The following is a 25054-nucleotide window of genomic DNA, read 5'->3' as shown; positions in this document are numbered from 1 at the left end:
GAAGAACCACATCTACAGAAGAGTTGGCCATTACAGTCGCACACTTTGTTTGAACGAGGTATAAAAGTAGCCGCATTTTTAGGATGTTCACCTGAAGAATCATCAGAATCACCCGCTGTCCTCGCTATAATATCCATTTACCGGGATGGCACGTACAAAGGTGAGTTGATCTGGTGGTGCAGACGAGACTTCGAGTTCACATTGTATGTAGCAAACTGCTCGGCAATCAGTTGGGGGTGCGAAACGATGTTTCGTCGCTGGCCAGCTCCATTAATGCTGTCTTCTAGGAAAAGCGCCTCGAAAGCAGCTCACTGGTAAGCAAGCTTGGAAAGAAGTTGTGAAGAATCGGGGCAATGGGGACGATGACCCGAAAGACAAGAAGCCACATCGTTTTCGCCCTGGCACGGTTGTGCTACGAGAGATCAGGAGGTACCAGAAGTTCACCCAGATGTTGATCCACAAGTTGCCGTTCCAGCGCCTGGTGCGAGAGATTGCACAGGAAATAAAGAATGTACCGAAAGGTCGAGGAGAGCTGGATATTCGGTTCCAAAGCAGCGCACTCCAAGCATTGCAGGAGGCAGCAGAAAGTGAGTTTGACAGTGATTGGGTTAGACTGTTAGGCTGAATTAGAGCAATGGCACAGTGTATCTCGTCAACTTGTTTGAGGACACCCAATTAGCCGCGATACATGCCAAGCGCGTGACAATACAGGTGAGGCAGAATGATACCAGTGACGAGACGAAGCTGATGATACCGCCGACAGATGAAAGACATGCAATTGACAAGGAGATTGCGCGGTGATCCGATGTGAAGGGGAGCGAAGATACCGTTCATGTTGTGTTTTACGCTTGCGAGGACGTACAATATACCACCATATGTAGTAATTGTGTACATTATTATTTGTCAACAGCAGATGGCGGCATAGCGGCAAGACAGCGGTGGTCGCTGTCTGGGTGGCTGGCAACATCCTTTTGGGGTACTTTTGAGCCGTTCTTGCCGGGTTTGAGAGAAGCGCAGCAATCCCGCTCAAGCTGTCACCATTATCACCAGATTATGGTGCTAAAAGTGGCAGATTCGGCGACGAGCAAAGAGCGAGTGACGACGGTAGAAGGAAGAAGGAAAGATATGACTGGTGGGGCGGAACACAAAGAACTTCGCGAACTGAAACGGCGCATCCTTGTGACATATCGTATATCTATTCAGAGCGGCTTGCATTCCTTAATTTGTCAGGTATGAATAAACACAAATTTACGGGAGCAAGTATTGTACGCTCCTCTTTCTCTTCTCTATTCTTTCTCTCTACGTGTCGAGTAACGCTGTAGACGACGATATAGACGGCGAACACGACCATACGCACAGCATATGATGCCGTGGGATACACACGCACCCAGTCGGTCACGTCTCTACACCGGCGTCGCTCTCGTCAGCCTCTTTCTACTCGCTTTTCTCCTCTTGCACCCATCTTCAGGTATCGGACTGACAGACATGTCGACCTACGAGCGAGCATCCGCCTTTCTGCATGGGATCAAGACGCCTGCATTCCTCTCTCGCTCACTCTTTCCCGTTCAGCCTATCCGTACCGGTTGGTCAACCAGCGTCCCATTCCTCAACCCTCCGGATAACGTATCCTTCCTCGAGCTGAATGATGAAACGCTCGGGAGCACAAAGATCGCGGGCTCAACGCTGCACCATACGCTCGTGACTGCACCTTCTGGGCTGAGCAAGGACGAGCATGCTTTCCGTGCTGATTACCCCAAGGGGAGCATCAACCCCCAAGGACCTGTCAAGGGAGGCTTCTCCTTCTACGCACCGGGACCGATGCAGAAAGAGCTGGAGGGTGCGAAGGAGGTCGTTTTCAGCTACGCAGTCATGTTCCAGGACGGGTTCATGTTCCGTAAAGGAGGGAAGCTACCTGGTCTCTGTACATTCTCGTTTTTCCTAATCCTGATTCACTTTCTAACAATCCTATCTACATAGATGGTGGAAGCTCTGCTGAAACAGCCTATGCATGTACGGGCGGCCGCACCAACGCTCGCTCAGAATGCTTCGACCTCCGGCTAATGTGGCGCTCGGCCGGCGCAGGAGAACTATACGCCTATCTCCCACCTGCACCGCATAACGAACATCTGTGCCATCAGGGCTTCCAGAGCGAGTGCGACTGGTATGGGATCAGTATTGGTAGGGGGAATTGGCATTTTGAACCTGGACAATGGGTTGTGGTGAGTGAAAGAGTGAGGCTGAACGATGTCGGTGAGGGCAATGGTAGGTCTCAAGCCTCTTCGAGGGGAAAGAAAGCTAACCTTGGTTCAGGAGAAGTGCAGATATTTATCAACGGCGACAGTGTGATCCACAGCACAGGTATCATCATCTGCAAAACCGGCGAATGTGTATTCCGTGGTGCACATATGCAGGTATGACTTTCCCCTTTAATTTCTGCGTATCCAACGCTGAAATTCTCTCACAGACGTTCTTTGGTGGCTCCAACTCTGCCTGGGCAAGCCCTCAAGATCAAAGCGCGTACTTCTCCGCTTTCTCCCTGTCTATTATCGAATGAACGCCCCACCTTGATCACTGCCATAAAATCCGTTCTTGGAGCCTAATTATTACACTATATCGGTACACTCCGTCTGCACTTGAATAGCCTTGTAGGATACCCATACCCATTTATACTGTATACTGTAGTTATTTGTATCATCTTGTACATTGCTATTTATTGATTTTAAGAGTCCCGTCAATATTTGCTCGGGGTCCAGGACGCGTCGTAATATCAACGCGTCGCGTCGCGACATTACTGCCTCCTGCTGCCAACGCTTTAACCTGCTCAACGGTAGTGCTCGCCATCCTCTTGCTGCACCGGTCATGACAGACTTCGATGCTGCAAATCTACAGAGGGGAATAATCCAAGAGTTCGGCACGAAGGTGCAAGGTCAAGATGATGTCCTTCAAGAATGTGCCGCTCTTCGCCTTCTCTAACCGTTCAAGCGATGCTAACATCGCATCCAGGCGTCTCCCTATGTCAGCTCTTCCGCATGCCACCGAACGAACTGTACATCTCCTGGGAAGCATTTGACGATTCCTCCCTAAAGCTATCCTCTTCCACCTCCTCAGCACGGCAGAAAGCGACGAGCGAGGTGAGCGTGCCCCTCCTACGGGAGTTGAAGGAATGGATCCATGGGAAACGCGAGAGGGAGAGGGAGGCAGTGGGGAAACCTAGAGTGGGGATGCCGACGGCGAGGAGGAGCTTGGGGGGGTTGATGGGGCGCACGGGGTTGGGACAGACTCCGGGTAGGCAGGAGAGACCGAGGGAGGCGGTCGCTGTCCGGCCTAGAGTTGAAGTGAAGGATGTTGGGGAGGGAAAACGTGAGTTGATTTCCAGGTCTGTCCTGATTCGAACGGAATCTTGACAGTGGCATAGGAAACTATCGATACATGTACGGGAAGCTGTCTCAGAAAGCTGAAAGTAAGGCTGTCTATTCGTTGCTTTGTCCCATGCTAACAACTTGGCAGTTCTTGACGATATCATCGACGACATCTCCGAGCTCGTCCGGGCGCATTATGACCTCGAAGACCTAGGTGACCCTGCCTCTGCGACGGACGAAGATGTCGTCGTCGTCGGTCGTATATGTTCCGACGCAGATACGGGTGCGAAGCTCACAGAGTCTTCCCTTCTGCTGGAGTCATCCCGGATGGGCGGCTCGGGCGTGCGGACACCGCTGAAGTTTGAACATGGGTTCTCTGTTAGAGGGAAGAACGATAACGGGTTTGGCCTTTTTCCGGGACAGATCGTTGCTCTTAAAGGAAAGAACGGAGGTGGTGGATGGTTCTCCGCATCTGAGGCGCTGGAGGTATACAACTGTCGTTTTCTTGCCAGAGAGAATCTGAACTTTGTCACAGATTCCCCTCCTCCCAGAACCGCCGCTCCCACCTACCTCATCCTCCACCACCTCTTTCAACATGGTGATCGCTTGTGGGCCTTTTACGCCAGACGGTGACCTCCTTTACCGCCCTTTCGAGCAGCTCCTGTCCGAAGTGTCTCGCTCTAAACCTGGCGTACTCCTTCTCCTTGGTCCATTCATCGACTCGAACCACTCCTTGATCCGGAAGGGTGACGTGGACCATACGCCGCTCCAGATCTTCCGCCATAAAGTTGCAGGCCCGCTGAGACGTTGCATGGAATCTAATCCGGGGATGAGCTTGGTGGTCGTGCCTAGTGTGAGGGATCTCATCAGTTTCCACTCTGCGTTTCCGCAGGCAGCACTCAGCGATGCAGAAGAGCTTGGCCTTCCTAAGGTGAGATAGATTCGTGGTTCGTCGATGTGTTTCTCATCAGGTTAACCAGGCCACAATCTGCCTCTCGAACCCATGCACCGCGCTCATGAATGGAGTCACTATCGCTGCCAGCAGTGTGGATGTGCTATTCCACTTGAGAAAGGAGGAATTTGTCAAACGCATCGAAGGCTCGACAACGCCCCTTGACCCGATGGCTTCTCTTGCGGGACATGTGCTGTCCCAGAAAAGGTATGTGCCGATTTTTTATGCTTGCAAGCGTATCTGAGTGAGCCATGGTAGCTTTTACCCTATTTTCCCACCGACAAAAGATGTCTCGTCCGACGTCAATCTTGATGTTTTGTGTTACGAGTTCCTCCGCATAGGCCCCACCGCTCCCGCCGTTCTCGTCCTTCCCAGCATGCTCAAGCAGTTTCATAAGGTAGTGAATGACACGCTCGTCATTAACCCTTCTTTCCTCAGTCGAGGCAGCTACGCCTGGCTTGAATGCCCAGACGCGACGTTTGCGCAGGAGATGGGTGGAAAGAGTGCATGGGAGGTGTATTGGAAGAATGCGACGATTGACCTGAGGCGGTTGCCAACTCAGTGATGCTCTCGGGGGGGGGTAGTAGTATTCGATGCAATCTTTTGTATTTCCAAGCGTTACTTTTCCAACGCGTGTGAGTCGGTTGGAGATGAGTCACATGTTCGTGCCCCAAATGAAGGACGCGTCCGCCGCCATAAAAGCGGTCATCAAGGCACGACGCGTCTCCACGCGATTTCTCACTCTTTCATCATGCCAACCGCTCCTAAGAAAGAGGTGCGAAGCAGAATGGATACTATCCTGTGTCTCCTGACATTCTCAAGGTGCTCGTCGCTGCCTTACAGGACGTGCGCCCGCTTGCGTCGATCCTTCGTGGTGTATCCTTCACAGACTCGCCCGTCCGTCCGCACAGACTTGAGTCAGTCGTAGGCATGTGCTGACATTTGAATTTCAGAGAGCTACAATCGGTATCTCGGACGCCGGACTGATGGTTACCGTTGATTATAAGAAAGTATTGCGCGGTAAGCCTTACATGATACCCTCCGTCTGTCATATTCATTTAATGTTTGACCTTCTCCTCAGCCTCTGCCTACCTATACGCCCAGATGTTCAACGAGTACATATACAACAAACCGGTCACTGAAAGGCAAGAAATGGAGGAAGAAGAGTCCAGTCCGATTATAGAAATCAAACTTAGTCTTTTGCTCAACGCCCTCGATATCTTCGGCGGGGCGGGCCTTGGGGTTCCTGCGGGCCTGGACAAGGAGAAGGCCGGAAAGACGAGAGACGACTGGAACATGAATGGGATCGATAGGATCGATGGCGATGAGAAGAAGAAGGCGACTGCTATGAGGCTCACTTGGCTAGGTGAAGGGCATCGACTGAAGATTCATCTGTGAGCCTGATATATGCGCTCCAATGTCCGCTGATGTGGCTGTAGTTCCGAGGATCTATTTGTCAGCACAGTTTGCGAACTGGCTACGTTCGAGCGTGATCCGCCTATGGATCTTCCTTTCAATCCTAACGATGTGTACGTTTTCCAGATTTGACCTGGTGCTTCTGTTCATCTGCTTTCCAGAGCTGTGAAGATCATCATGAAGTCGACTTGGCTTCGTGATGCACTGTCTGAGATAGACCCAAGGAGCGAGAAACTGGTGATCATGTGTACACCTGAAGCCCATCGCTTGAGTCGAGGCGGGAATCGCAAGTCAACTCTACGACTGAAGGCTAGTGGGACTTGGGGCACGAGTATTGTATTGTCCTTTCCTCTTGTTGTGTAGCCGTACTCTCACCCCTCTTCGGTAGATGGATTACCCCGACACCAAAGACGTGCTTGAAGTTGCCGAATTCGCGACGGATGAACCCATGATGTTTACGTGTGTTTGAGACGGCGTCTTCTTGGCTTTGTATGCTCATCTCATGTCAGCTATCGTTTTGAGCACTTCGCGAAAGCAATGCCGGCCCTTCGCAACTCTTTCAAAACTTCTCTGCGCATGGATTCTAAGGGTGTCCTCAGCCTGCAGTTTATGATACCTTTCCGGAGACCTAGGGCGGGAAGGGATGACGGAGCAGCCCCTTCAGAGAACTTCATTGAGTTTAATGTAAGCAGTCCAGACTCTCCAAACGGCGATACTGATTGACCCCATCCAGTGTGCTGCTTTGCTGGATGATGTATGAGCTTGGGTATCTTTACTCGGGACAATGCCAGATGGGTTCAGATGACCGACAGACTGGGCAATACGGTGACTTCATCGTTCTATACCGCATTCCGTACTATATCCCCCCAAAGTCAAATAGGATTAGCGTTATATTTTAGCCGCTTAATGCAAGCCGTCAAGGAAACCTGCACTGCGCTTAGCAGGCAAGACCGCGCTGACAACGACCTCCTCTACCAGTGGTGGTATGGTGGGCATCGATGGCTTAGCTGCCTTTTTTGGCCGATAGCTGTCCAGTATAGATTCGAAGGTAGGCGTCGCTGTGCAAGATATCAGCCCGAAGATTTCTATGCAGTGGAAGGCTCACGATGTGGGGGTGGCGGCGGGGGCTTGCTCAGATTTGCTAGTCCTTGCGCCATCAACGCCCTCAACCCTAGTGCGTCGAGCGGTTTGACCTCCGACTTGACCTGCTTAGCCTCTGTCGCGTCTGACGCTGCTGGCTTCGGCGCGGAAGGCTTCTGCGGGCCCTCTGCCTGAGCCGCCTTTTCGAAGGTCCCGAAGGGGGTGCTCGCCTTGCCCAGATAGGAGAGCACGTCGCCCTTGGTCAGCATACCCCGCACACCGGTACCCTTGATCTGAGATGCATCGTGGATCTTGTTCTCTTCCAGGAGGCGCATGACAGATGGGAAGAGCGGATGCGTCGTCTGAATCTCGTAGGGATGGTTGTGCAGCGGTTGAGCGGCCGCTGGTGGGGAGCTTGGTGCGGGAGCGGGCGCAGCCTGTGGCTCAGGCTTGGGTTCAGGAGCCGCTGCGGCAGTCTCTGCCGGCACCTCCAGGTTGGAGATGTCGTCTCCGTCTTCAGCAAACAGAGCAATCACTTTGCCAACTGGAACGCCCTTGCTTCCATTAGGCACCTACGAAAGTTGTTAGTGCATAAATCTTAGTAGATAACAGAGAGCTTACCAAGATCTTGCCGAGAACACCATCGTCCTGCGCCTCCACATCCATAGTCGCCTTGTCCGTCTCCTGCACTTTCGTCAGCACGCGTCTCCATTCATCTATTGTAGAGACGTACAATTTCTAACAAGAGATCTCCAGCAGAGAAATGGTCACCCTCCTTGATCTTCCAAGCTGCGATCCCACCCTCTGTCATTGTCGGCGACATGGCCGGGAACTGGAACTGGCTAATACGGAGCCGTCGAGCAGATGTATGCAGCGCTGTTTCCAGTAACTTGAGTCCACTGTTCACATATCACCAACGAGGTGCATACCTCTTGTGCCCAACAGCGCCCTTGTGAGGGACATGGTGGTGGTCGAGTAGAGAGGTGAGCAGGACGACGAATGGGTGACGGTGGAGACGTATCTGAACTGTGGGGAGTTGTCGCCGACAGCGCCGTTTCCGTTTCCTCTTGCGGCCGACGGCCCGGAATTTCAGTCCCTTTGTTTTTACATCCGGAACCGCTGGTCCGTCTTTAAATTCATCAATAACTCTCCTTCTTCAGGGTTAGCAGCAATATGATCAGCATATAAGAAAAAGATAACAAAAAGTTCAAAACAATAGACGTTAAAAAGCACTACTGCTGAGCTTACAAACACCCTACAAAAGGTCAATTGGTTATGGGAGCGATGGGGTTCGAACCCATGCGCATTTCTGCATTGCATCTTAAGGGCAACGTCTTAGACCACTCGACCACACTCCCAGAACAGCTACGCTGACAATATTTAAGGTACCTGTATACAATGTTCATTTCACGTGACTACTCTTCTCACGAACGGAAATCCGATGACTCTAAGCATGTATATCAAACACTTGCAACATCATAGAACAGGAAGTCAGAATATCAGCAGAACTCTCTCTGCGTCACCCATTCCTTGTTCTTCCTAGCTGGCACCGGGCACTTTCTCCTCCATAATGCCGTATATCCCATTATCTACTGCGTCTTCTTCTTTTCCTCCTCGTTCCCTCCCAGAAGCCACAACGCACAGAACAGGACAAACGCCGCGCTCGTACTGAGCGCACCCAGGTAGTATGGCCAGGCCGAGCTGAGGAAGCGTGGATACTCGTTGTGCCTGAAGGGGACGACGGAGACAGTGGTGCTGCTGTGCAGGGCCGTGTATCTAGTAAACAGAGAGAAGGTGCATCAGCCATGTTATTGACAAAGACCCGAGATAACGGAAGAGAGCCTACCTCTTCCTGCGCCAATCGACTATAAATTTGAACACTCCGTGTCTATCTGGTGCCCTAAACTTGGTTTCATACCATCCCTTCTCTCCCTGAACGGGAGAGAGCGCAGTACGGATATGCGGGTCCAGCATCGTGAACTCGAGCTGCATGTCGTCTATCTGGCTGGTGGGCTCCCACTCGCCTGTGGCGGGATTGTAAGCCGACACATGGATGCGGTAGATGAGATCGTCTTTGATCCTGTACTGATCGCGCGGGGAGGACTCGGAAATGCGCCGGTGCTCGACGCTGTCAATGCGCAGGACAGAGGTCTCTTGGAACGTCCAGGATGCGAGGGCAAGCGCGTAGGCGTTGTTCGCCGTCGGTTTACCACTGCAGGTATGATTAAGCCGCCGCGGCCGGAAGGGAAATCAAAAGCTGCTCACTTAATGGCTGTGGCAGCATTTCTAAACAGGTCCAAGCTTCCGACCCATGTTGCCCTTCCTCCACCCCTCAGCACCTCAAATCCAGTGACGAGCCCCATCCTGCCACCTGCCCAAAAACCTTCCCCACCACTCGCTGCCACTTCCACGATCACATCCGCAGGCTCCAACGGATCTGCAGAGAAGCTGGTAGGAGGGGCATTGAGGAAGTCGACAAGGAGGGGGTTGTTTGACCGCAAATGGGCAACGCCAGAGTAGAGCACATCACCACCGTTGAACCCTGGAGTATGTGGTGTGACGGGAGGAGTGAGAAGGAGGGAAGTCGCGTTAGAAGGCGAGACCGCATTGAAGTAGTCGATCAAGGGTGTCGCAGGGGGAGGGAATGATATGCCGAATTCGCGTCCGAGGTCGCGTAGAGGAGAAGAGGGAGTTGACGGCTGGAGGACAAAGAGGATGTTTGTGGGCTGAGTGGGATCGGAGAGTAGGTGCACAAGAGACTGTGGAGAAATATCTGCGGGATACGCTGTAATAAATCACATTAGATGTACATAGGATGGGATAAATGTGATCATTCTTACTTTTTGTAGATGGGGCAAACACAATAATGTGTGAGAAGGAAGGCACATCAAATGATGATGTCGCTGGGGCCTCTTCAGATGTTTTGCGAAATGTCAGCTCGTATCCCCGGTCTAGATAGGATCAGCCTTCGTTCTAGTTATCAGGGCTGACTATATGCGTACTCTTCAACCCATCCCAGAACTGCGAGTACTCTGCAGCCTCCAGCTTCGCGTCGCTCACTACGAGAACCTTATCGCCCGCTGACGATCTCGCCCACGCTGATGCCAAAACAGTGAGGGTAATAGCTAGCCATGACAGTAATCTTTGCTGCATGTTGCAGCTCTTTTTTATAGCGACGAGGAGGACGAGTATGTGTGTCGTGTCACGAACTATTCTTGGCTCAAGGGATTGACGACGTGGCTGTGAGAAGTATATCACGTGATTTGTACCCTGCCAAACTGTATGTTGCTCCGAATTACCCCGGCAGAGACGTCAGAAGGCCGGTCAACTTTCGCTTCCGTCTTTCAGTAGTCTTCCCATCTTTAAGGGTGTCCAGCGTCACTTCACTCCATCTTTCGTCCTCGCCCCCCTCGGTGTCGCCCCTTCACCTTCCCCGCACCACCATCACCCCTCAGTGCGCCCCAGGAATGGCCTCCGACGGCAAGAAGCCCCATGAGGAGGAGATCGCCTACCTCAAGAACCTCGTATCCCAGCTCAATACAAAGATTGAGACTCTTGAGACCAAGGCCAAGGTTGCTGCTAGTCATGTTGCGGAGAGCGCGAAAGCCGCTGTTGCGAGTGCTACGTCCGCCTTGACTCCCGCACAGCAGCTCAGGATGATCTTGGTTGGTCCTCCTGGTGCTGGTATGTCCTTTGACTAGTCGTGTCGCGAGCCCCAGTCATTTATATTTGTGTGCCTTACAGGCAAGGGTACCCAGGCCCCGCAAATCCGCGACAAGTGGTGTATCTGCCATCTCGCTACGGGAGACATGCTTCGGGATCAAGTCTCCAAGCAAACCCCACTTGGCCAGGAGGCAAAGAAGATCATGGACGCTGGCGGGCTCGTCTCAGACAAGATCATGGTGAGGATGATCAAGGACCAGTTGGAGACGAACAAGGAATGTAAGAACGGATTCATACTCGATGGGTTCCCTCGCACAGTCCCGCAAGCAGAGAAGCTCGACCAAATGCTCGCTGACAGGAAAGAGAAGCTGGATCATGTTGTTGAGCTCAAGATTGACGATTCGCTCCTCATCTCCCGCATCACCGGTCGTCTGATCCACATGGCTTCTGGCCGTACGTACCACAGGGAATTCAAGTGAGTCTCAATAAAAGGTGTAGAACTTTCATTGACATCGTTATTTCCTAGTCCGCCCAAAAAGCCTATGACAGATGACGTTACTGGCGAGCCTTTGACCCAGCGCTCCGACGACAACGTCGAAACTCTGCGCAAGCGACTGGTGTCGTACCACAATAGCACGGGTCCCGTATTAGAATACTACAAGAAGCAAGGCATCTGGCAACAGGTGGACGCTGCACAGTCACCCAAGGTCGTTTGGGAGAGTTTGCAGAAGATACTGCTGGCTAAGAAATGAGCACTGCAAGGTGCAGATCCTGTACACGCAGTAGTATTTCAAAAGAACGGACTGTTCCTCCTAACTGAATTCCGGCGAAAAACCCTGCTCTATGCCGTAACACGCAAAAAGGGTTGTGCCCCCGGGAAACTAAGGGACGCAAATCCACACCATGCCACACAATAATTCGCTTTACATGAACAAGAGGCGTGAAATAAAAACAGACCAGGACGTAAACGGGAGGATGAAAACCTAGGACATGCGGATGGATATGCTCCAATGACCTGCTCTACTGCCTACTACGGCACGGCACCTGCCTGCTCGCTCCTCACTTGTATGTGCACCTACGCGGCCAAGCAGGTCTCAGCGGGAAGACGGGCAAGAGGTGAAAGTAGAAGGTGGTCCATGGAGGAGGGATACAGGCGGCGAACAGTTTAGGCGATGACACACTTTCCATGCTTCTTCTTGACAACAGGCGGCTCCAATGCAGCGACGATTGCCTGCATACATCATCAATATTTATAGCATGGGCGGGAGTGACGCGGGCTCACCTCGTCGAACACGTTCTTCAATCCCTTCTGTGTGAGAGCGGAGCATTCTACATACTTGACAGCACCGAGTTCGCGTGCAAGCCTCTCGCCCTGCTCAGGCTGAATCGGCTGTTGCTTCTGCCTTGCCAGCTTCTGCTTCACCTGTGCGTCGTCACGCAAATCGACTTGGGTGCCGACGATGAGGCAGGGTACGCCTGGGCAATGGTGATGCACCTCAGGGAACCACTTCTCCTTGACGTTCTCGAAGGAGGCGGGGGAGGTCACGCTGAAGCACACGAGGAAAACGTCTGTCTGGGGGTATGACAGCGGGCGCAGACGATCGTAATCTTCCTGACCTGGGGAGACGCATATGCCTCAGAAACCGCTCTGGGGTGTGGGACGCGTAATACGAACCGGCGGTATCGAATAACCCGAGAGTGTACGGATCATCACCGATCATTACTGTAACGGCATAGTTATCGAACACCTATGAATCGCCTCATTAGCGACCAACGGAATAAACGACACGTGTGCTCACAGTCGGTACGTATTCGCTCGGGAACTTGTTTGTTGTATATGATATCAACAGACAAGTCTAGCCGCAAAGAACGCACTATTAGCTTCTGCGACGCGCTTTTTTCATAACAAGAATGACGCACCTTCCCAACAGCACCATCTCCAACAACAACACATTTTATCGTCTGCATCCTCGGTTATATGGAGTGGCAATCGCGTCGAGAAAGTCGAGGGATTCGGTTAGAGAGGAGGGAAGGGAGTCTGGCTGAAATGAGTTGATCAAATTATGCGTAGTTTGTTCGTGCACTGCACTGGACACACTGGTTGGGAGATAGGAGCCCGCAAAAGCGCCACTCGTCGTCAACGGCGGACCCTGTAACTCCGTGTGAGCAAATCCGGGCGAGTCTATTGAAGGGCTATTGAACGTACCAGGAGGTTAGAGAAGCGGAGATACGGAAGGAGGAGGAGGAGTGGAGTGGAGGGTAATGTATGTCAATGGTAGTCTGTGTACTGTCAAGTGCTGCCCTTGGGTGAGTGGAGACGGCAGCGAAGGGACAGGGCGTGGTAATTGATTCCGGATGGACCCCTGATCTGTAAATTGGGGTTCGCACTGAGGTGAGTTGTTGCCATCAGGTAAACAAACATCTATGGCCAACGAAGACCATGCAAAGAGAAGTTCATCAGGTCATCAACTCCAGTGTTGGCTTTTTCCACAAAGGGCTCAGAGCTTCTAAGGGTTGAACGTTATCTGATTCGCAAGCTTCATCTTTCCGAACTTTATCTATTTCGCTAGCCGGGTTCTTCCGCCAACATCCTGCGGTACCGATTTCTCTTCAGAGCTCTGGTCCCGATTAGAAGGCGAACGGCTCCTTCAATGAGTCACAGCATCTCTATTGAACGGCGTATCCTCTTCCTCGCCATTGCCATGCGTTGGTCTTTCTACGCATTTCGGCCCAATAGGTCATGCAGCAGGGCCTATATCTCCGCCTAGTGTTCCTCTGACCGGACTCGGAAAGCTCAATCATGATGTGTATTGATATTACGATGATTGCTGCGGCATGGGGGTATACATAATATGCATGGTGTTGTGCGAACCTCGGAATATCTATGCTCATGTACTCTCCTCAGCCACCTCTTCAACAAGTCAAACCTAGACTAGAATCTGCATTGTTCGCAGGCTATGACATGTTCTTCGTCAGTGATTCGTCTGACAACCTCGAGACTGAACTTACATAATACCAGAATACCACTGCAATTATGACATAGAACACTAAAGACGTGGTCTTGTTAGAATGGCGCTGGCTACCGCGGGAAACACGCACTGATAAGGACGACTCCCTCCAACCAGTTGCTCTTCGAATCAGCCATGGTGTAGTTCACCAGCAAGACTGTGATAACAAGCAACTATGGTGGTTCGTCAGCCGCATGGTCATTACAGGAGCAAGACCCACGTACCCCCATCAATAAAGGAGTTGCGAAGAACGACAGAGGGATGCCCATTATCCACGCGATGATGACGACTATCGGGATAACAGCTTGACAGATCTGCAGCGCCGACCCAACCGCGACAGCAATCGACATATCCTGCTTATCCTTCCATGCCACAACTACTGCCGTTATGTGCTCGACAACATTGCCAGCGATGGGCAAGAGGATGAGACCGATCCACTGCTCGCTGATGACGCCGGATGCGGTAACGCCGCTGATGGAGCTGACCAAGCATTCCGACGTGACACCCACCAGCTGGAGAAGGTCAGATGTGTACTCAACTTCCATGTGCGACGCTTACACCCGTCATAACTGTAAGCATCGTCATATCAGCCATCCTTTGGCTCCACGGAACTCGCTCATCGACTGTGGAAGCAACGGCCACCCTCCCTTCTTCCATCATCCTTTCAGAGGACATACCAGGGCTACGAGCCGTTCCCTCTTGTTCCGACACTTGCTGGTCAACCATGCGTAGCTCGTCGGATCTTGTTGGGAGCGCGATCCCAGCTCGACGGTCGAGATCCATAAAAGCCGTCTGGTGACTCTGGCTAGGACCTCGAGCCCGGAACGTACGCTTTCTCAACGCATTCCCTATCGTCTGGATTGGATGCGATATCCCAGGTGGATATGGCTCGGAGAGGGGACTTTTCGCGTTGACGACGTTGGCATGCGATGCGAGGGTAAAGTAGAGATAGAACGCGTAAACGATGAGGAGAATCACAGCGATCTGCAAGATAATCAGCATCAGTTTTTCCCTGCGACCTGAAGGAAAACTGTACCGCGCGACTGATGACCAACATCTAGTGCCCTGTTGCCGTCTTCCATCCCTCGTCGGTGGTGAAAATAGAACTCATGACAGAGAAATAGTAAATGGTGGGGACGAGCAAACCTCCCGCACTCAGCATCAACAGAACGCTGCTGATCTGAGACGGAATGTTTAGGAAGCCTTGCTCCGAGAACCGAATACCGCCAACGAAAACTGGTCGAAGTAGAAGTCATACCGGGTCCGTTCAAACTGTTTGAGCAGGACGTACAGCAGGTTCCCAATACAAGGAGAAGGTTGCTGATCACCGAACCAATAACTGCAGTCCAGTGTTCAGCATCCTACCCACATTGGCCTCATTGAAGTGGACTGACGAGAACATTGGACCACGGTCAATTGGCATTTTGACAATGCAACGATCGCAACATTCAGTTCCACTATGGACAAGGTGTCAGCTCAGGCCATCTTGCTAATGCCATGACCAATGGTGCGTACCTGCATTCCCGAATGCCGCATTCAGAAGGCCTGCGCCAATGCGCCTGTGTAACACACATACTTAGCACCGTCAAAACCAGGCAAAGTCCAACAGAACTCACCCTGTCCATTCCTCCATTTTCTCTGTCATTTGGCACATGAGGTATCCAAGAGGGATAATGCCGGTAAAGGTACCTGAAGTACGTTAGTGAGCAGTCGTGCTTGGGTCTGGGAAACTGCGACTTACAAACGAAGATGGCCAGATCTGGTATCGAGTGGCCTTTGACCTGCAATATTGACAAATCCATCCCGCTACCAGGGGAAGAAGCATGATGTTCAACCCTATGTACATTCAAGTCAGTTCCGCCACGGTTACTATTGTCTGCAAAATCGCCTCACATGTGGCAAACAATGTCACACGCAAGTTCTTGAGGAAATGACACCCAAAACTCTTTAAAGGTTGTATCAAGCGCTCTTTGACGACCATGGCAGAATGTTGAAGATAGTGTCAAGTGAAAACAGAACGGAGGAGGGAAAGTTGGAAGGGCGTCGATGCCTGAATGTGGTGGTTTGTGTTAGCTTTTATATATGGTATTTATGGCGGAAGTCCGGGTTAGAGAGGCCGCCCCGGGAAAAGGATTTGCGTTCGTGTCGTCCAAAAAAAATGACTCCCAGCAAGTTCAATCATGTCCAGCTTACGCGTCTTGCTCATGGCGGCGATGCGGTGTCCCCAGTGCATCGGGTGAGCCAATACGTTCGTTTCTATTGTTCTTCAGTAACACCTTCGGTAATGTCCTCTCCCCCTGCCACTCACCCCAAATCACAGGCCTTTTTTGTAGAGTTAGAACAGGCGAAACTACCCACACTTTTATAGACTTTTATGAGTAAACGAATAGAGTCAAAACAGTCTAGAAACAACAGTGTGGTAATGTTAACTTGGCAAACTCAGGAAAGTTACGTCTGAAATGCGGTGACTGCTGCCCGGGTTGAACGGCAAACTTGGATTTTGAGCTCCGCATGTCGGTCAGTGATGAAGTCGACAGACCGTGCGTATGTCACGTCTGCAATCACATTCCCGACGTCTAGGACATTCTAGGACAGACTGCGGTGGAAATTTTCCACCTTCTCGGGTATTCCTTTCCCTGTGTTCTCAAGCGTGTAATATGCCGTTTTAATTTTCGAATTCACACTTTCACAGCCACTTGGCCTATCCATATATGGTGAACTTGATGTCGTTTGTATGGTGACTGTCAAACCAGTTCTCTCGAGTATCAGCCGAAAATGTACATAAAACATTGATTTACAAGGTCCAGCCGGATGTTCCTTTCCTGAGGATTGACATCACGGTGTGCAGGCCGTCGCAAAATATCAAAATATGAAAGCGTTCTTTCCGATGTGCTGCGCATGGTGTATGTTGATGTATGTTGATACAATGTGTCGTGTATATGCTCGTATGTTCCATCTTTCAGCAGCCAAGATTAAGAGTTTGAGAGGGATTGTAGCCAGGCTGAAACAAGGACAAATGTCAAGTGGCGGCTGGGGGATACTATGCCTGTTACACGTACATAAAACCAGAAAGAGACCGCAACAATGACATAGAGCACTGCATGATAACATCAGCTTCTTCATTGCCCGAAGGACTGAAGGACAACATACTCATGAGCACCATTCCTTCCAACCAGTTGCTTTTCGCGTCCTGAGTCGTGTAGTTGACCGTCAAAACTGCCAGCAGTAAAACCTGCATCATGTTAACTTGATCTCAGCAAATAGTCCGTAACTGCGTACGACACTTTCGAATGGATCAAACAGCATTGTGAGCGGTTTATTCATGATCCAAGCAAGCACAACGGTAAGCGGGATGACGAAGATTGAAATCTGAATGCTTGATCCAACTGCAACTCCGATCGACAGATCCAGCTTGTCCTTCATAGCAACCGTCACAGCCGTGACATGTTCGGCGGCATTACCGACGATCGGGAGCAGAATAAGGCCAACCCATTCCTCGCTGATCCCGCCAGTCGCAGTGACGCCGTCAATAGAATCCACTAGGAACTCGGCCGTGACTCCAACGAGCTGATGATCCATTCAGACTTCATCATTGCAAGTAAGAGAAGAGCGCACAATGGTGACTATTATCAGCAGTGCGAACGTGACAGGAACGTTCATCTGCAATGTCTGCTCTTCCTGTTCGGCAGAATTCTGACCGCTGACATGAGAAGCTATCAGCGTTGTCCCAACCGATGCGTTGTCCTGGTGTGAATGATCTCGATTCCCCCGACGCAAACGTGGCTCAGGGTGATCCGATATAGGAGACGCGGTCTGTGCCATGTCCGTCATAACATGCTCCGGTGGTACTTCTTCAAGAACGGCTTCATGAGAGGATGCAGTCCCCCTAGGACGTGGCTTGGATCTACCATGGGAATCTTTCCAATGATCGTGGATGTCGTGGACCATATCTATCGGCCCTCGTAAGTCGGTGGGATAGGGTGTAGACGCATGGCTTGGCGCGTTCATCACAGACGCATGAGACCACAACGTGAAGACAAGATAGCATATGTAGATGAAGAGGAGAATGACGGCCACCTGAGTCTCCCGCATTCAATTCTTCATATAAGTTATGGGCGTCGAAACACTCACTCCGTGGCTCATTTTCAGAATATCGGCGCCAAGCACGCTTGCTGAAACGTCGTCGTTTGGATTGTTGTCACTGTTGTTGCTACTTTGTACGGCAAAATTAAACGCTCCAGGGAGAAGAACTGCCACCACGCTGAGAAAGAGCAGTTCGCTGTTGATTTGAGAGGGTGTAACCAGAAATTCTTGTTGAGAGTATTTGACTCCGCCCGCAAAGACTGGCTACGCGTGAGTCGAAGATGCTTTCCGAGTGGGTTGTATGACTTTACAGCACATTCCCAAGACAAGCAATAGGTTGCTAAGGATAGACCCAATGACTTTGAGGGGAATGAGCGAGAGAACATGAGGTGTTGTACTACGCACGAGACGATTGGACAACAGTCAATTTGCACTGTGCGAGAGCGATGATAGCAACGATCAGTTCAACTATCCAGCATCAGTCCAGACCCGTCGACTGCAAAAGAACTCAGATCCACATACCCACATTTCCAAGTGTCGCATTGAGCAGGCCGCCCAGGGTTTCGCTGTAAAGGACTTATTCAAGAAGAATCTGCTGAACGAACGACCCGACACGTACCCGACCCGGACAGCTAATTCTTCCGTCGCGAATGAAAGTAAGGCAGCTAAAGGAATAATAGCAAGGAACGTTGCTAAAGGATTGACTCGCGCCTGTTCAGTAAAATGATTGAATATCACTCACTAACGAAAACAACAATAGGGGGAACATTCACAAAATGCAGTGCCCAACCGATAGGAATGAAGACAAGTAACAGGTTCAGCCCTACAGACGCTATAAGTCAGTGCATCACAATCCAACCCTAGGAGCTCACAGCTAGACTTGAAGATAGTCAAGATGCTCATCCATGTGGAAGGTGCAGTTGCTGGGAGCCGCCTTGTCGGCGTCAGAAGGCGCACGAGAGCACGAGTGGCGACTATGGAAGTGATCCACCGTTTGGCCGCGGTGGTGCTCTTAGTATGGTGAGATGGCATATCAGTTGGCAATGATTGAGATGTCCTCAGAGGCGGTCCTCCGTCGCCCTCCTCAGCATGATGGTAGTCGGGTAAAGTCGCATGTCGTATCTTGACCCCTGCTATTCACCCCTGATCATGAGCGCCCATTCAAGACCACTTGTTTAGATGACCGACATGAGTCGCCTCTTCCCTGCGACATAGCGCTCGGTGTTCCAGTAAAAATAGGTATCGATATGCTGGTGTGATCGGGGAATGAAGTGGTCAAATGGACGTTGCTGGCGAGGCACGTTGTGTCCAGACCCTAAACACAGCCTGGATGTGGTCACTGAAATGCATGAAGCCACGAGGCTGATTCTTTTGGGAAAGAGATACCGAAAATAAGGACGATGGCACAGAATCTGCTTGTTCTCGAATATCAACAATGAAGGAAACTGGGCGCTTTCTTGTCTGCTATGATCCGCTGGCATCCCGGAGGCAAAGCTTCTTTTCTTCTGCATCGCCACCAACTCCAACCCCAGGAGTATTACTTGTCTCGTGCCCACGAAAGCACAGATACACATGATACCTTACATCTTCGCTTGACTTAATAGCCCTTACGGTTAAATTTGGAAACAGTCTCTAACAAATTGCATGTTCTGTGAATACTCACTCTCTCCAATGAGATCATGTTCCTGGAGCTTGCGGTGGCACTTCCTTACCGTATTTTTCGGGCGTCGCAATTCCGGTTACCCAGCAAGGATAACTGTACAGAAGCCCAATTCGCTCACAAATGATAACTGGACAGCACGTAATCGATTTCATATTCACGGCACGTTTCTCTTTGGATAGTGCTTATCTGGCCCTGTTATCTTCTCCAGTTCAGAGAGCTTCTTCTAGGGCCGATCTTCTGATCTTCTTTCACTATAATACTTCTTGGTCTTATCATGCGGGGAAATCTCACGTAGCGTCTTGATCATTCCCCACTGGAGTGGACCATCTCTCTCGGAACTACCCCTAGTATCCACAGTTCAGCCATGGCAGACATCGAGAAAGGCGGGGACAAGGAAAAGCTGCACACTGCGGCCCAACTGCATGTCACCACAGTGCTGGCTGATAACGACCTGCCCGTCGTGACCGACCATATCATGGATTCGGACGAGGAAGTGCTCGTCGCCCTGGGCTACAAGCAAGAGTTCAAGCGCGAGTTCTCCTTACTCTCGAGTTTCAGCGTGTCTTTCTCCGTGCTGGGCTTGTTGCCCTCAGTGGCCTCTACCCTTCAGTATAATATGGGATATGCTGGCCCTGTAGGCATGGTGTGGGGCTGGGTGGTCGCTGCCACACTAATTCAATTCGTGGTGTTGGCTATGGCGGAACTGTGCTCCTCAATGGCAAGTTTATCGTACCATACTGCAACATGTATTGACTTGCTGACAAGATGTTTCTGTAGCCCACTTCTGGTGGTCTATACTACGCCTCTGCGGTCTTGGCACCTGACGGTTGGGGACCACTCGCAGCCTGGATCACTGGATGGGTACCTGCCGGTCACCTTGTTGTGCCTTCTCACTCTAACTGAATTGCAGTCAAACTTCATCGGCCAAGCGACTGGCCCTGCCTCGGTTGACTATTCCCTGGCAGCTATGATCATGGCGGCTGTTGCAATGGGCGTGTTTCGCATTTCCTGCCAAATTCTTTCTTGACACGCTAACAGATATTGTAAGCAAACGACGAATTCGTCCCTACCGTCTGGCAGACCTACTTGCTTTTTCTGGCTTTGCTCTTCATTCATGGAAGTGTCACCTCGCTAAGTACCAAGTTACTCGCTCGCATCAACGTCTTTTCAGCTGCGTTTAACCTCATCGCACTTCTTGTGGCATATATCGTCATTCCCGCCGCGAGCATCCAGGTTCCTAAGCTTAACTCCGCACAGTATGTGTTCACGACCTTCGTCAACGGCACTGGATGGCCGGATGGCTTTGCGTTCCTGATGAGTTGGCTTGCCGTCATTTGGACGATGTCGGGCTATGATGCACCCTTTCATCTCGTGCGTACTCTATGAATTTGGTTGGGTCCTACCGTAATATCTTTGTCAGGCCGAGGAAGCCTCCAATGCGAACATTGCCGCACCCCGGGCTATCGTGTTGACAGGCATCTCAGGCGGTCTGCTGGGCTGGTTCCTTAACTTAGTTCTCGCCTATGTTGTTCAAGATATTGGGGCGGTAATGGCATCCCCTGTCGGGCAACCTATGGGATCCCTACTGCTTCAGGTTCTTGGGCCATCTGGCGGTGTTGGGATGTTTTCCCTCGTCATCATTTGCCAGGTGTGCATGGGTCAGTCTGTATGTGAAGCACCTTTGGGGATCGAAACCTGATTGACATAGATTTCAGAGTCTTACAGCGGCCTCTCGCGTCGTATATGCGTACAGCCGTGATGGTGCTCTTCCCGGAAGCCGTATTTGGGCCAAAGTCAATACGCGGACAAAGACACCCGTGAACGCCGTTTGGTTCATCGTAGGGATTGCCGCCCTCCTGGGATTGCTCGCCTTTGCTTCCCCAGTTGCGATTGGAGCCATCTTTGCCATTGGCGCGGTAGCTCAGTATGTTGCTTTTATTATCCCGGTATTTTTGCGGGTCTTCATGGTGGGCAATCGCTTTCGCCCTGGGCCTTGGCACCTGGGACGCTGGAGCCGTCCGATTGGTTTCGTTGTATGCTGCTATGTTGCCCTGATTACCCCCATCTTGTTCTTTCCATCTGCGCCGAGTCCGATCCTGACTGCTATGAACTGGTAAGTCCTGTCGTAACTGCAAAGGCCATCTGTTCACCACATGCCTCCAGGGCTTGCGTCGTCTACGGCGGGGCGATGACGCTCGCACTGCTCTGGTACGCGGTTGCTGCTCACAAGTGGTTCCAAGGACCTAGGGTGAATATCGAGCATCGCATGTATGGAAGGGAGGACATTGCTGCGGTTGCCGGAGAAGGCAAATCCGACTCGTACGAGAATGTACTTGTTGGTGGAGTAAACGAGAAAGAAGAATAACAGCGAGTAGTCTCGAAAGAACGCACCCCTCTATTATCAAAGACTTTTTATCCATTTACACAGGAATGGGGTGCGTGGATTTTCTTTGAGGAAGATGCACTGCGCATGGATATGCTCGAGTTTGCAATGAGGTTCTTATGCACCACAGGAAGAAGAGCCCGGAAGAGGGGAGGCGGTGTGGAGCTTCTGCATTGCCACCAGGGCCAGAGAGCTTCGCCTTTTGTTTGATGCGTGCATCACGACGGATTGGACCAATTGGCCTCTTTTGTACTTGAAGCTGAATATCCCAACGCCATGTTATGGCCAGTGCGCCCTTCTCATCCTTCTTGTCCCCGTAATTGGGGCATTGCGTTCATTTTCCTTCTCATCTCTCCCCCATTATGATGCTCTTCAGCTGGGCGCTTTCTCTCTTATACGCGACTTACGTTCTTGGTTAGTACTTGATAATCCGGCAGAGGTTTCTGAATAACACTGACACGATGGATTAGCTGAGAATACCACTTCTCTTAATGCACTATGCGTTGCCGGACAATGCATACAAGGTGATTTCAATGTGTCGATCGGAGCAACATTAGCGGGTCCCTCGGGGTCGAAGATAGTTTTGCTACCCGATCAGTACACTGAGGCCAATACTCCGCAGCTAATCAAGGCCGCTCTTGACACGGCATTCCCCACGCCCATACCGGGGTTCAACCTCACTAATGCCACCTCCCTGCCTTTCACCATTGGAGCGAACGTCGCTTTGATCGCATATGGAGGATCTCACTTCGGCAGCCGCTTGACATCCATGAACCCCATCGCGCCCGCCCCCAACACAAGCTTCGAGCGACCAAATGTAACCCAGATAAACTTAGGATCGATTGTCATGGGATCTGGTGCTTGGGTGGCATTCGAATCGCAGGTTGGAAACTTGAATCAGCGAACGATCATTTGGGAGACTGTCCCCGATATGGGGGAGCTTCCATCCGGCGCAATCGGTCAGGGGTTAACGTTGTTAGACTTGGAATATGGTGAGCACCTACATTTTGATTTTCATACTCCCTCTTATAACTCGAATATCAGGTACCTGTTCTCCTGCATGCGCAGGCGCCGGAGTTTGTACCTCGACTGGAGTCTGTGCATGTCCTGTCGGCTTCACTGGAGCGAGCTGTGAGACGTGCCAATCGAGCTTTTTTGGTCCGAATTGCGACGCTTGTCCTGCCGGTTGTAGTGCATGTGATGATGGGACTACGGGATCCGGCAAGTGTTTGAGTGCTCCTGCCGTCAACCCGTCTGCATGTAAGTCTGGTCATCGATAGATTTGAGTTTCGCTTCTCATCCTTCCATCTAGCCTGTAACTGCCTCAACGGGGTATGCACCTCGACAGGAACATGCCAATGTAATGCAGGATGGGCGACGGGGGCTAATGGGACAGCCTGCTCCACATGCGCAACTGGCTTCTTCCTCGACGCAGCAGGACAATGCGAGATCTGCAAACTAAGTTGTGCGGCATGCGCATCCGGAACCGGAATTTGCACTTCATGCCAACCTGGTTTCTCCGTTAGCCCCACCGATAACACCGTCTGCGTACCCAACACGCAACTGGCAGCAGCAACCACTTGTCCTGATGGTCAATACTGGAGTGGTTCTGGGTGTGCATTGCAAGTGAAGTTCTTCCGCCTTCTGCCAATGCTGATAGTCTCCCAGCTGCTCACCTGTCTGTCAAACGTGCAATGGTCCCTTATCCATCAACTGTATCGCATGTGGCGTGGGCCGCTTTTCACTCAATGGAACGTGTGTCAACGTTGGTTCGGATGGCACTTGCACGCCGCCGGATGCTTCGAGCCCAGCGACACTAGTTGCAAATAATGGCAAGAATGAATGCGACGGTATGTTATCACTTTCAAACTCTGAACAATGGTCTGACCATTTTAAGCTTGTCCGCCGAAGTGTACCAAATGTGGAATACCGGGCTTCAACGTCGCTTCACCCTTCAGCTCTGTTCAATGCACTAATTGCTTGCCTGGTTTTGTACTGTCACAGGGACAATGCGTTAGCCAGTGCCCAACTGGCACCTTTGTTTCTCCCACTGACAACCTCACTTGTGCCGGTAAGTCTCTTCGTGGCGCAGGAGACCATAGAACTGAAGGTTACGCAGCCTGCGATTCGACCTGTTCTACCTGCGCTGGATCGGCAACATACTGCCTTACATGTTCCCAAAGCTCGCAGTTTGCCCTCAACGGTACATGCTCCTCGTCTTGTCCTCCTGGGACGTTTGCCTCTTCCGGTGCTTGCTTGCCGTGTCATTCAGATTGTGCAACTTGCAGTGGATCTAGTTTCTCCCAATGCCTTTCCTGCGCTGCTTCGAGGCCAGTCATGTCAGGAGCAGGCAGATGCCTACCGACCTGTGGGCAAACCCAGTACTACGATTCTGCGACCTCGTCGTGTCAGCCTTGCGATCCCTCTTGCTCGAGCTGTTATGCGCCAGGCTCTTCATCATGCCTAGCCTGTGCCGACAAGACGAAGGTGCTCAGTGCGGGGAGCTGTGGCTCTGTATCCTGCTCAAGCAATAGCACTGTGGTGGCGGCGCTGGGATTGTGTCTCTCCGAACTCGTCACTGTTGCACCGAGTAATACCACGACCCCAGATACTCCACAAATAGGCACAACGCCTGACGGATCTCAGACCGTGACAACCGTGAACACTCAGTCTTTAGCCTGGTGGCAGATCTTACTCATGGCGCTCGGAGGAGCGTTCGTCCTTCTGCTCCTAACGATGATCTGGCGGCGTTATGCCAGGCGACGACGTGCGCAAGAAACACGCGACTTTGCGCACGACATGGACCGAAAACGATGGCATCATCGGCTGCAGGACATGCTCTTCCTGCGGAGAGAAAAGGTTCCCATGCAGGATGTCCGACCACTGTACCGCGAGCGGATTGACGACTGGGAACTTCGAAGCCTGACTTCCGGAGGGCGGTCCGGGGCGAACGTATCCCCTCGCAGGTCGAATCGCTCAGAGACGCAAAGGGATTCATGGGATTCGATCTCCACCTTCCAGATACGCGGCGCGACCCCTCACGCAGACAGGTTCGAGTACCGGGACCTGGAGGGCTCCGTCCGGTCCAAAAGGAGCCGGGGCGAACCGAGGGAACCGATCCGCGACCGCGAACTCCAGCGGGCCTCGGCAGCGACCTCTTCCTACTACGCCCCGACGAGGAGGACTGCGTCACCCCCCGTGGTACCGCCGCTCCCGGAGAGAGAGCGGTCGACGACGCCGTTCAGTATCCCGAGGAAGGCGCCGCGGTACCCGTCTGGGTTTGGACCAGATGCCCCGCCGGCGAGGAATGTCGACTTGTTCGCTCCCCTGGAAGAGGATGGTGCACATGGTCCGCCGGGGTCGTACCTCACGCCTAACCTCACGGGTAGCTCGGGCAACTCGAACAACCCTTTCCGCGCAAAGGCTTTCTAACTCTGTTTCCCTTCC

General features: G+C 51.7%; 12 protein-coding genes and 1 non-coding gene across 13 annotated transcripts; 7 read left to right on the top strand and 6 right to left on the bottom strand.

Moving 5' to 3' along the window:
- Positions 1-145: 145 nt before the first annotated feature.
- DACRYDRAFT_104314 (histone H3) lies at positions 146-811 on the top strand (the record flags this gene model as incomplete). Its single annotated transcript, XM_040767904.1, has 5 exons — positions 146-160; positions 212-236; positions 288-587; positions 644-711; positions 764-811. The coding sequence occupies 5 exons, from the start codon at positions 146-148 to the stop codon at positions 809-811; spliced, it is 456 nt and encodes a 151-aa protein (XP_040632722.1).
- A 674-nt stretch (positions 812-1485) lies between these two features.
- DACRYDRAFT_75222 (uncharacterized protein) lies at positions 1486-2631 on the top strand (the record flags this gene model as incomplete). Its single annotated transcript, XM_040776119.1, has 4 exons — positions 1486-1921; positions 1978-2262; positions 2311-2411; positions 2465-2631. The coding sequence occupies 4 exons, from the start codon at positions 1486-1488 to the stop codon at positions 2552-2554; spliced, it is 912 nt and encodes a 303-aa protein (XP_040632721.1). The 3' UTR covers positions 2555-2631.
- Positions 2632-2859: 228 nt separating this feature from the next.
- On the top strand, positions 2860-4876 carry DACRYDRAFT_113859 (DNA polymerase alpha subunit B; the record flags this gene model as incomplete). Its single annotated transcript, XM_040769712.1, has 7 exons — positions 2860-2950; positions 3004-3360; positions 3416-3460; positions 3508-3845; positions 3895-4290; positions 4340-4518; positions 4570-4876. The coding sequence occupies 7 exons, from the start codon at positions 2860-2862 to the stop codon at positions 4874-4876; spliced, it is 1713 nt and encodes a 570-aa protein (XP_040632720.1).
- Positions 4877-5062: 186 nt separating this feature from the next.
- Positions 5063-6487, top strand: DACRYDRAFT_113858 (Rad1-domain-containing protein; the record flags this gene model as incomplete). The annotated part of the gene is made up of 9 exons (XM_040769711.1): positions 5063-5086; positions 5134-5208; positions 5265-5331; positions 5393-5705; positions 5751-5840; positions 5889-6063; positions 6116-6186; positions 6237-6411; positions 6461-6487. 9 exons carry the CDS (start codon positions 5063-5065, stop codon positions 6485-6487), a joined length of 1017 nt encoding a protein of 338 aa, XP_040632719.1.
- A 325-nt stretch (positions 6488-6812) lies between these two features.
- Positions 6813-7681, bottom strand: DACRYDRAFT_46496 (single hybrid motif-containing protein; the record flags this gene model as incomplete). The annotated part of the gene is made up of 3 exons (XM_040774707.1): positions 6813-7379; positions 7429-7491; positions 7541-7681. Coding segments are annotated over 3 exons (771 nt in total), but the record flags the coding sequence as incomplete, so codon positions are not given.
- Positions 7682-8083: 402 nt separating this feature from the next.
- Positions 8084-8165, bottom strand: DACRYDRAFT_t10. Its single transcript has one exon. It is a non-coding gene; the product is annotated as a tRNA-Leu (tRNA).
- A 73-nt stretch (positions 8166-8238) lies between these two features.
- On the bottom strand, positions 8239-9960 carry DACRYDRAFT_20189 (oligosaccharyl transferase beta subunit; the record flags this gene model as incomplete). The annotated part of the gene is made up of 5 exons (XM_040771840.1): positions 8239-8583; positions 8654-9019; positions 9073-9592; positions 9648-9758; positions 9810-9960. The coding sequence occupies 5 exons, from the start codon at positions 9958-9960 to the stop codon at positions 8397-8399; spliced, it is 1335 nt and encodes a 444-aa protein (XP_040632717.1). The 3' UTR covers positions 8239-8396.
- A 223-nt stretch (positions 9961-10183) lies between these two features.
- On the top strand, positions 10184-11283 carry DACRYDRAFT_20188 (adenylate kinase 1). The gene is made up of 3 exons (XM_040771839.1): positions 10184-10491; positions 10552-10945; positions 10997-11283. The coding sequence occupies exons 1-3, from the start codon at positions 10275-10277 to the stop codon at positions 11220-11222; spliced, it is 837 nt and encodes a 278-aa protein (XP_040632716.1). The 5' UTR covers positions 10184-10274; the 3' UTR covers positions 11223-11283.
- Positions 11284-11397: 114 nt separating this feature from the next.
- DACRYDRAFT_62498 (uncharacterized protein) lies at positions 11398-12691 on the bottom strand. The gene is made up of 7 exons (XM_040775701.1): positions 12677-12691; positions 12569-12620; positions 12391-12512; positions 12270-12326; positions 12146-12218; positions 11753-12087; positions 11398-11701 (listed from the first exon to the last, which is right to left on the bottom strand). The coding sequence occupies exons 3-7, from the start codon at positions 12436-12438 to the stop codon at positions 11636-11638; spliced, it is 579 nt and encodes a 192-aa protein (XP_040632715.1). The 5' UTR covers positions 12439-12512; positions 12569-12620; positions 12677-12691; the 3' UTR covers positions 11398-11635.
- A 595-nt stretch (positions 12692-13286) lies between these two features.
- DACRYDRAFT_13711 (uncharacterized protein) lies at positions 13287-15459 on the bottom strand (the record flags this gene model as incomplete). The annotated part of the gene is made up of 13 exons (XM_040770992.1): positions 13287-13298; positions 13480-13496; positions 13570-13651; positions 13703-13990; positions 14037-14047; positions 14156-14497; positions 14625-14714; positions 14770-14817; positions 14994-15037; positions 15095-15167; positions 15220-15259; positions 15289-15314; positions 15372-15459. 13 exons carry the CDS (start codon positions 15457-15459, stop codon positions 13287-13289), a joined length of 1161 nt encoding a protein of 386 aa, XP_040632714.1.
- A 903-nt stretch (positions 15460-16362) lies between these two features.
- On the bottom strand, positions 16363-18484 carry DACRYDRAFT_62495 (calcium/proton exchanger). Its single transcript, XM_040775700.1, has 13 exons — positions 18434-18484; positions 18304-18384; positions 18181-18253; positions 18084-18127; positions 17967-18029; positions 17873-17920; positions 17610-17821; positions 17490-17555; positions 17094-17171; positions 16758-17045; positions 16629-16710; positions 16538-16575; positions 16363-16479 (listed from the first exon to the last, which is right to left on the bottom strand). Exons 1-13 carry the CDS (start codon positions 18462-18464, stop codon positions 16438-16440), a joined length of 1146 nt encoding a protein of 381 aa, XP_040632713.1. The 5' UTR covers positions 18465-18484; the 3' UTR covers positions 16363-16437.
- Positions 18485-19588: 1104 nt separating this feature from the next.
- On the top strand, positions 19589-21589 carry DACRYDRAFT_86787 (amino acid transporter; the record flags this gene model as incomplete). Its single annotated transcript, XM_040776785.1, has 8 exons — positions 19589-19942; positions 20002-20085; positions 20135-20216; positions 20273-20595; positions 20645-20890; positions 20940-21337; positions 21388-21530; positions 21570-21589. The coding sequence occupies 8 exons, from the start codon at positions 19589-19591 to the stop codon at positions 21587-21589; spliced, it is 1650 nt and encodes a 549-aa protein (XP_040632712.1).
- A 559-nt stretch (positions 21590-22148) lies between these two features.
- Positions 22149-25050, top strand: DACRYDRAFT_62493 (growth factor receptor domain-containing protein). The gene is made up of 6 exons (XM_040775699.1): positions 22149-22599; positions 22652-22867; positions 22920-23229; positions 23276-23457; positions 23505-23678; positions 23727-25050. Exons 1-6 carry the CDS (start codon positions 22377-22379, stop codon positions 25037-25039), a joined length of 2418 nt encoding a protein of 805 aa, XP_040632711.1. The 5' UTR covers positions 22149-22376; the 3' UTR covers positions 25040-25050.
- The last annotated feature ends 4 nt before the right edge of the window (positions 25051-25054 follow it).

This window comes from Dacryopinax primogenitus, assembly GCF_000292625.1.
Source record: "Dacryopinax primogenitus strain DJM-731 SS1 chromosome Unknown DACRYscaffold_2, whole genome shotgun sequence".
Lineage (NCBI taxonomy): Eukaryota > Fungi > Basidiomycota > Dacrymycetes > Dacrymycetales > Dacrymycetaceae > Dacryopinax > Dacryopinax primogenitus.
The sequence above is the reverse complement of the archived record's forward strand: the minus strand, read 5'-3'. Positions and strand labels throughout refer to the sequence as shown.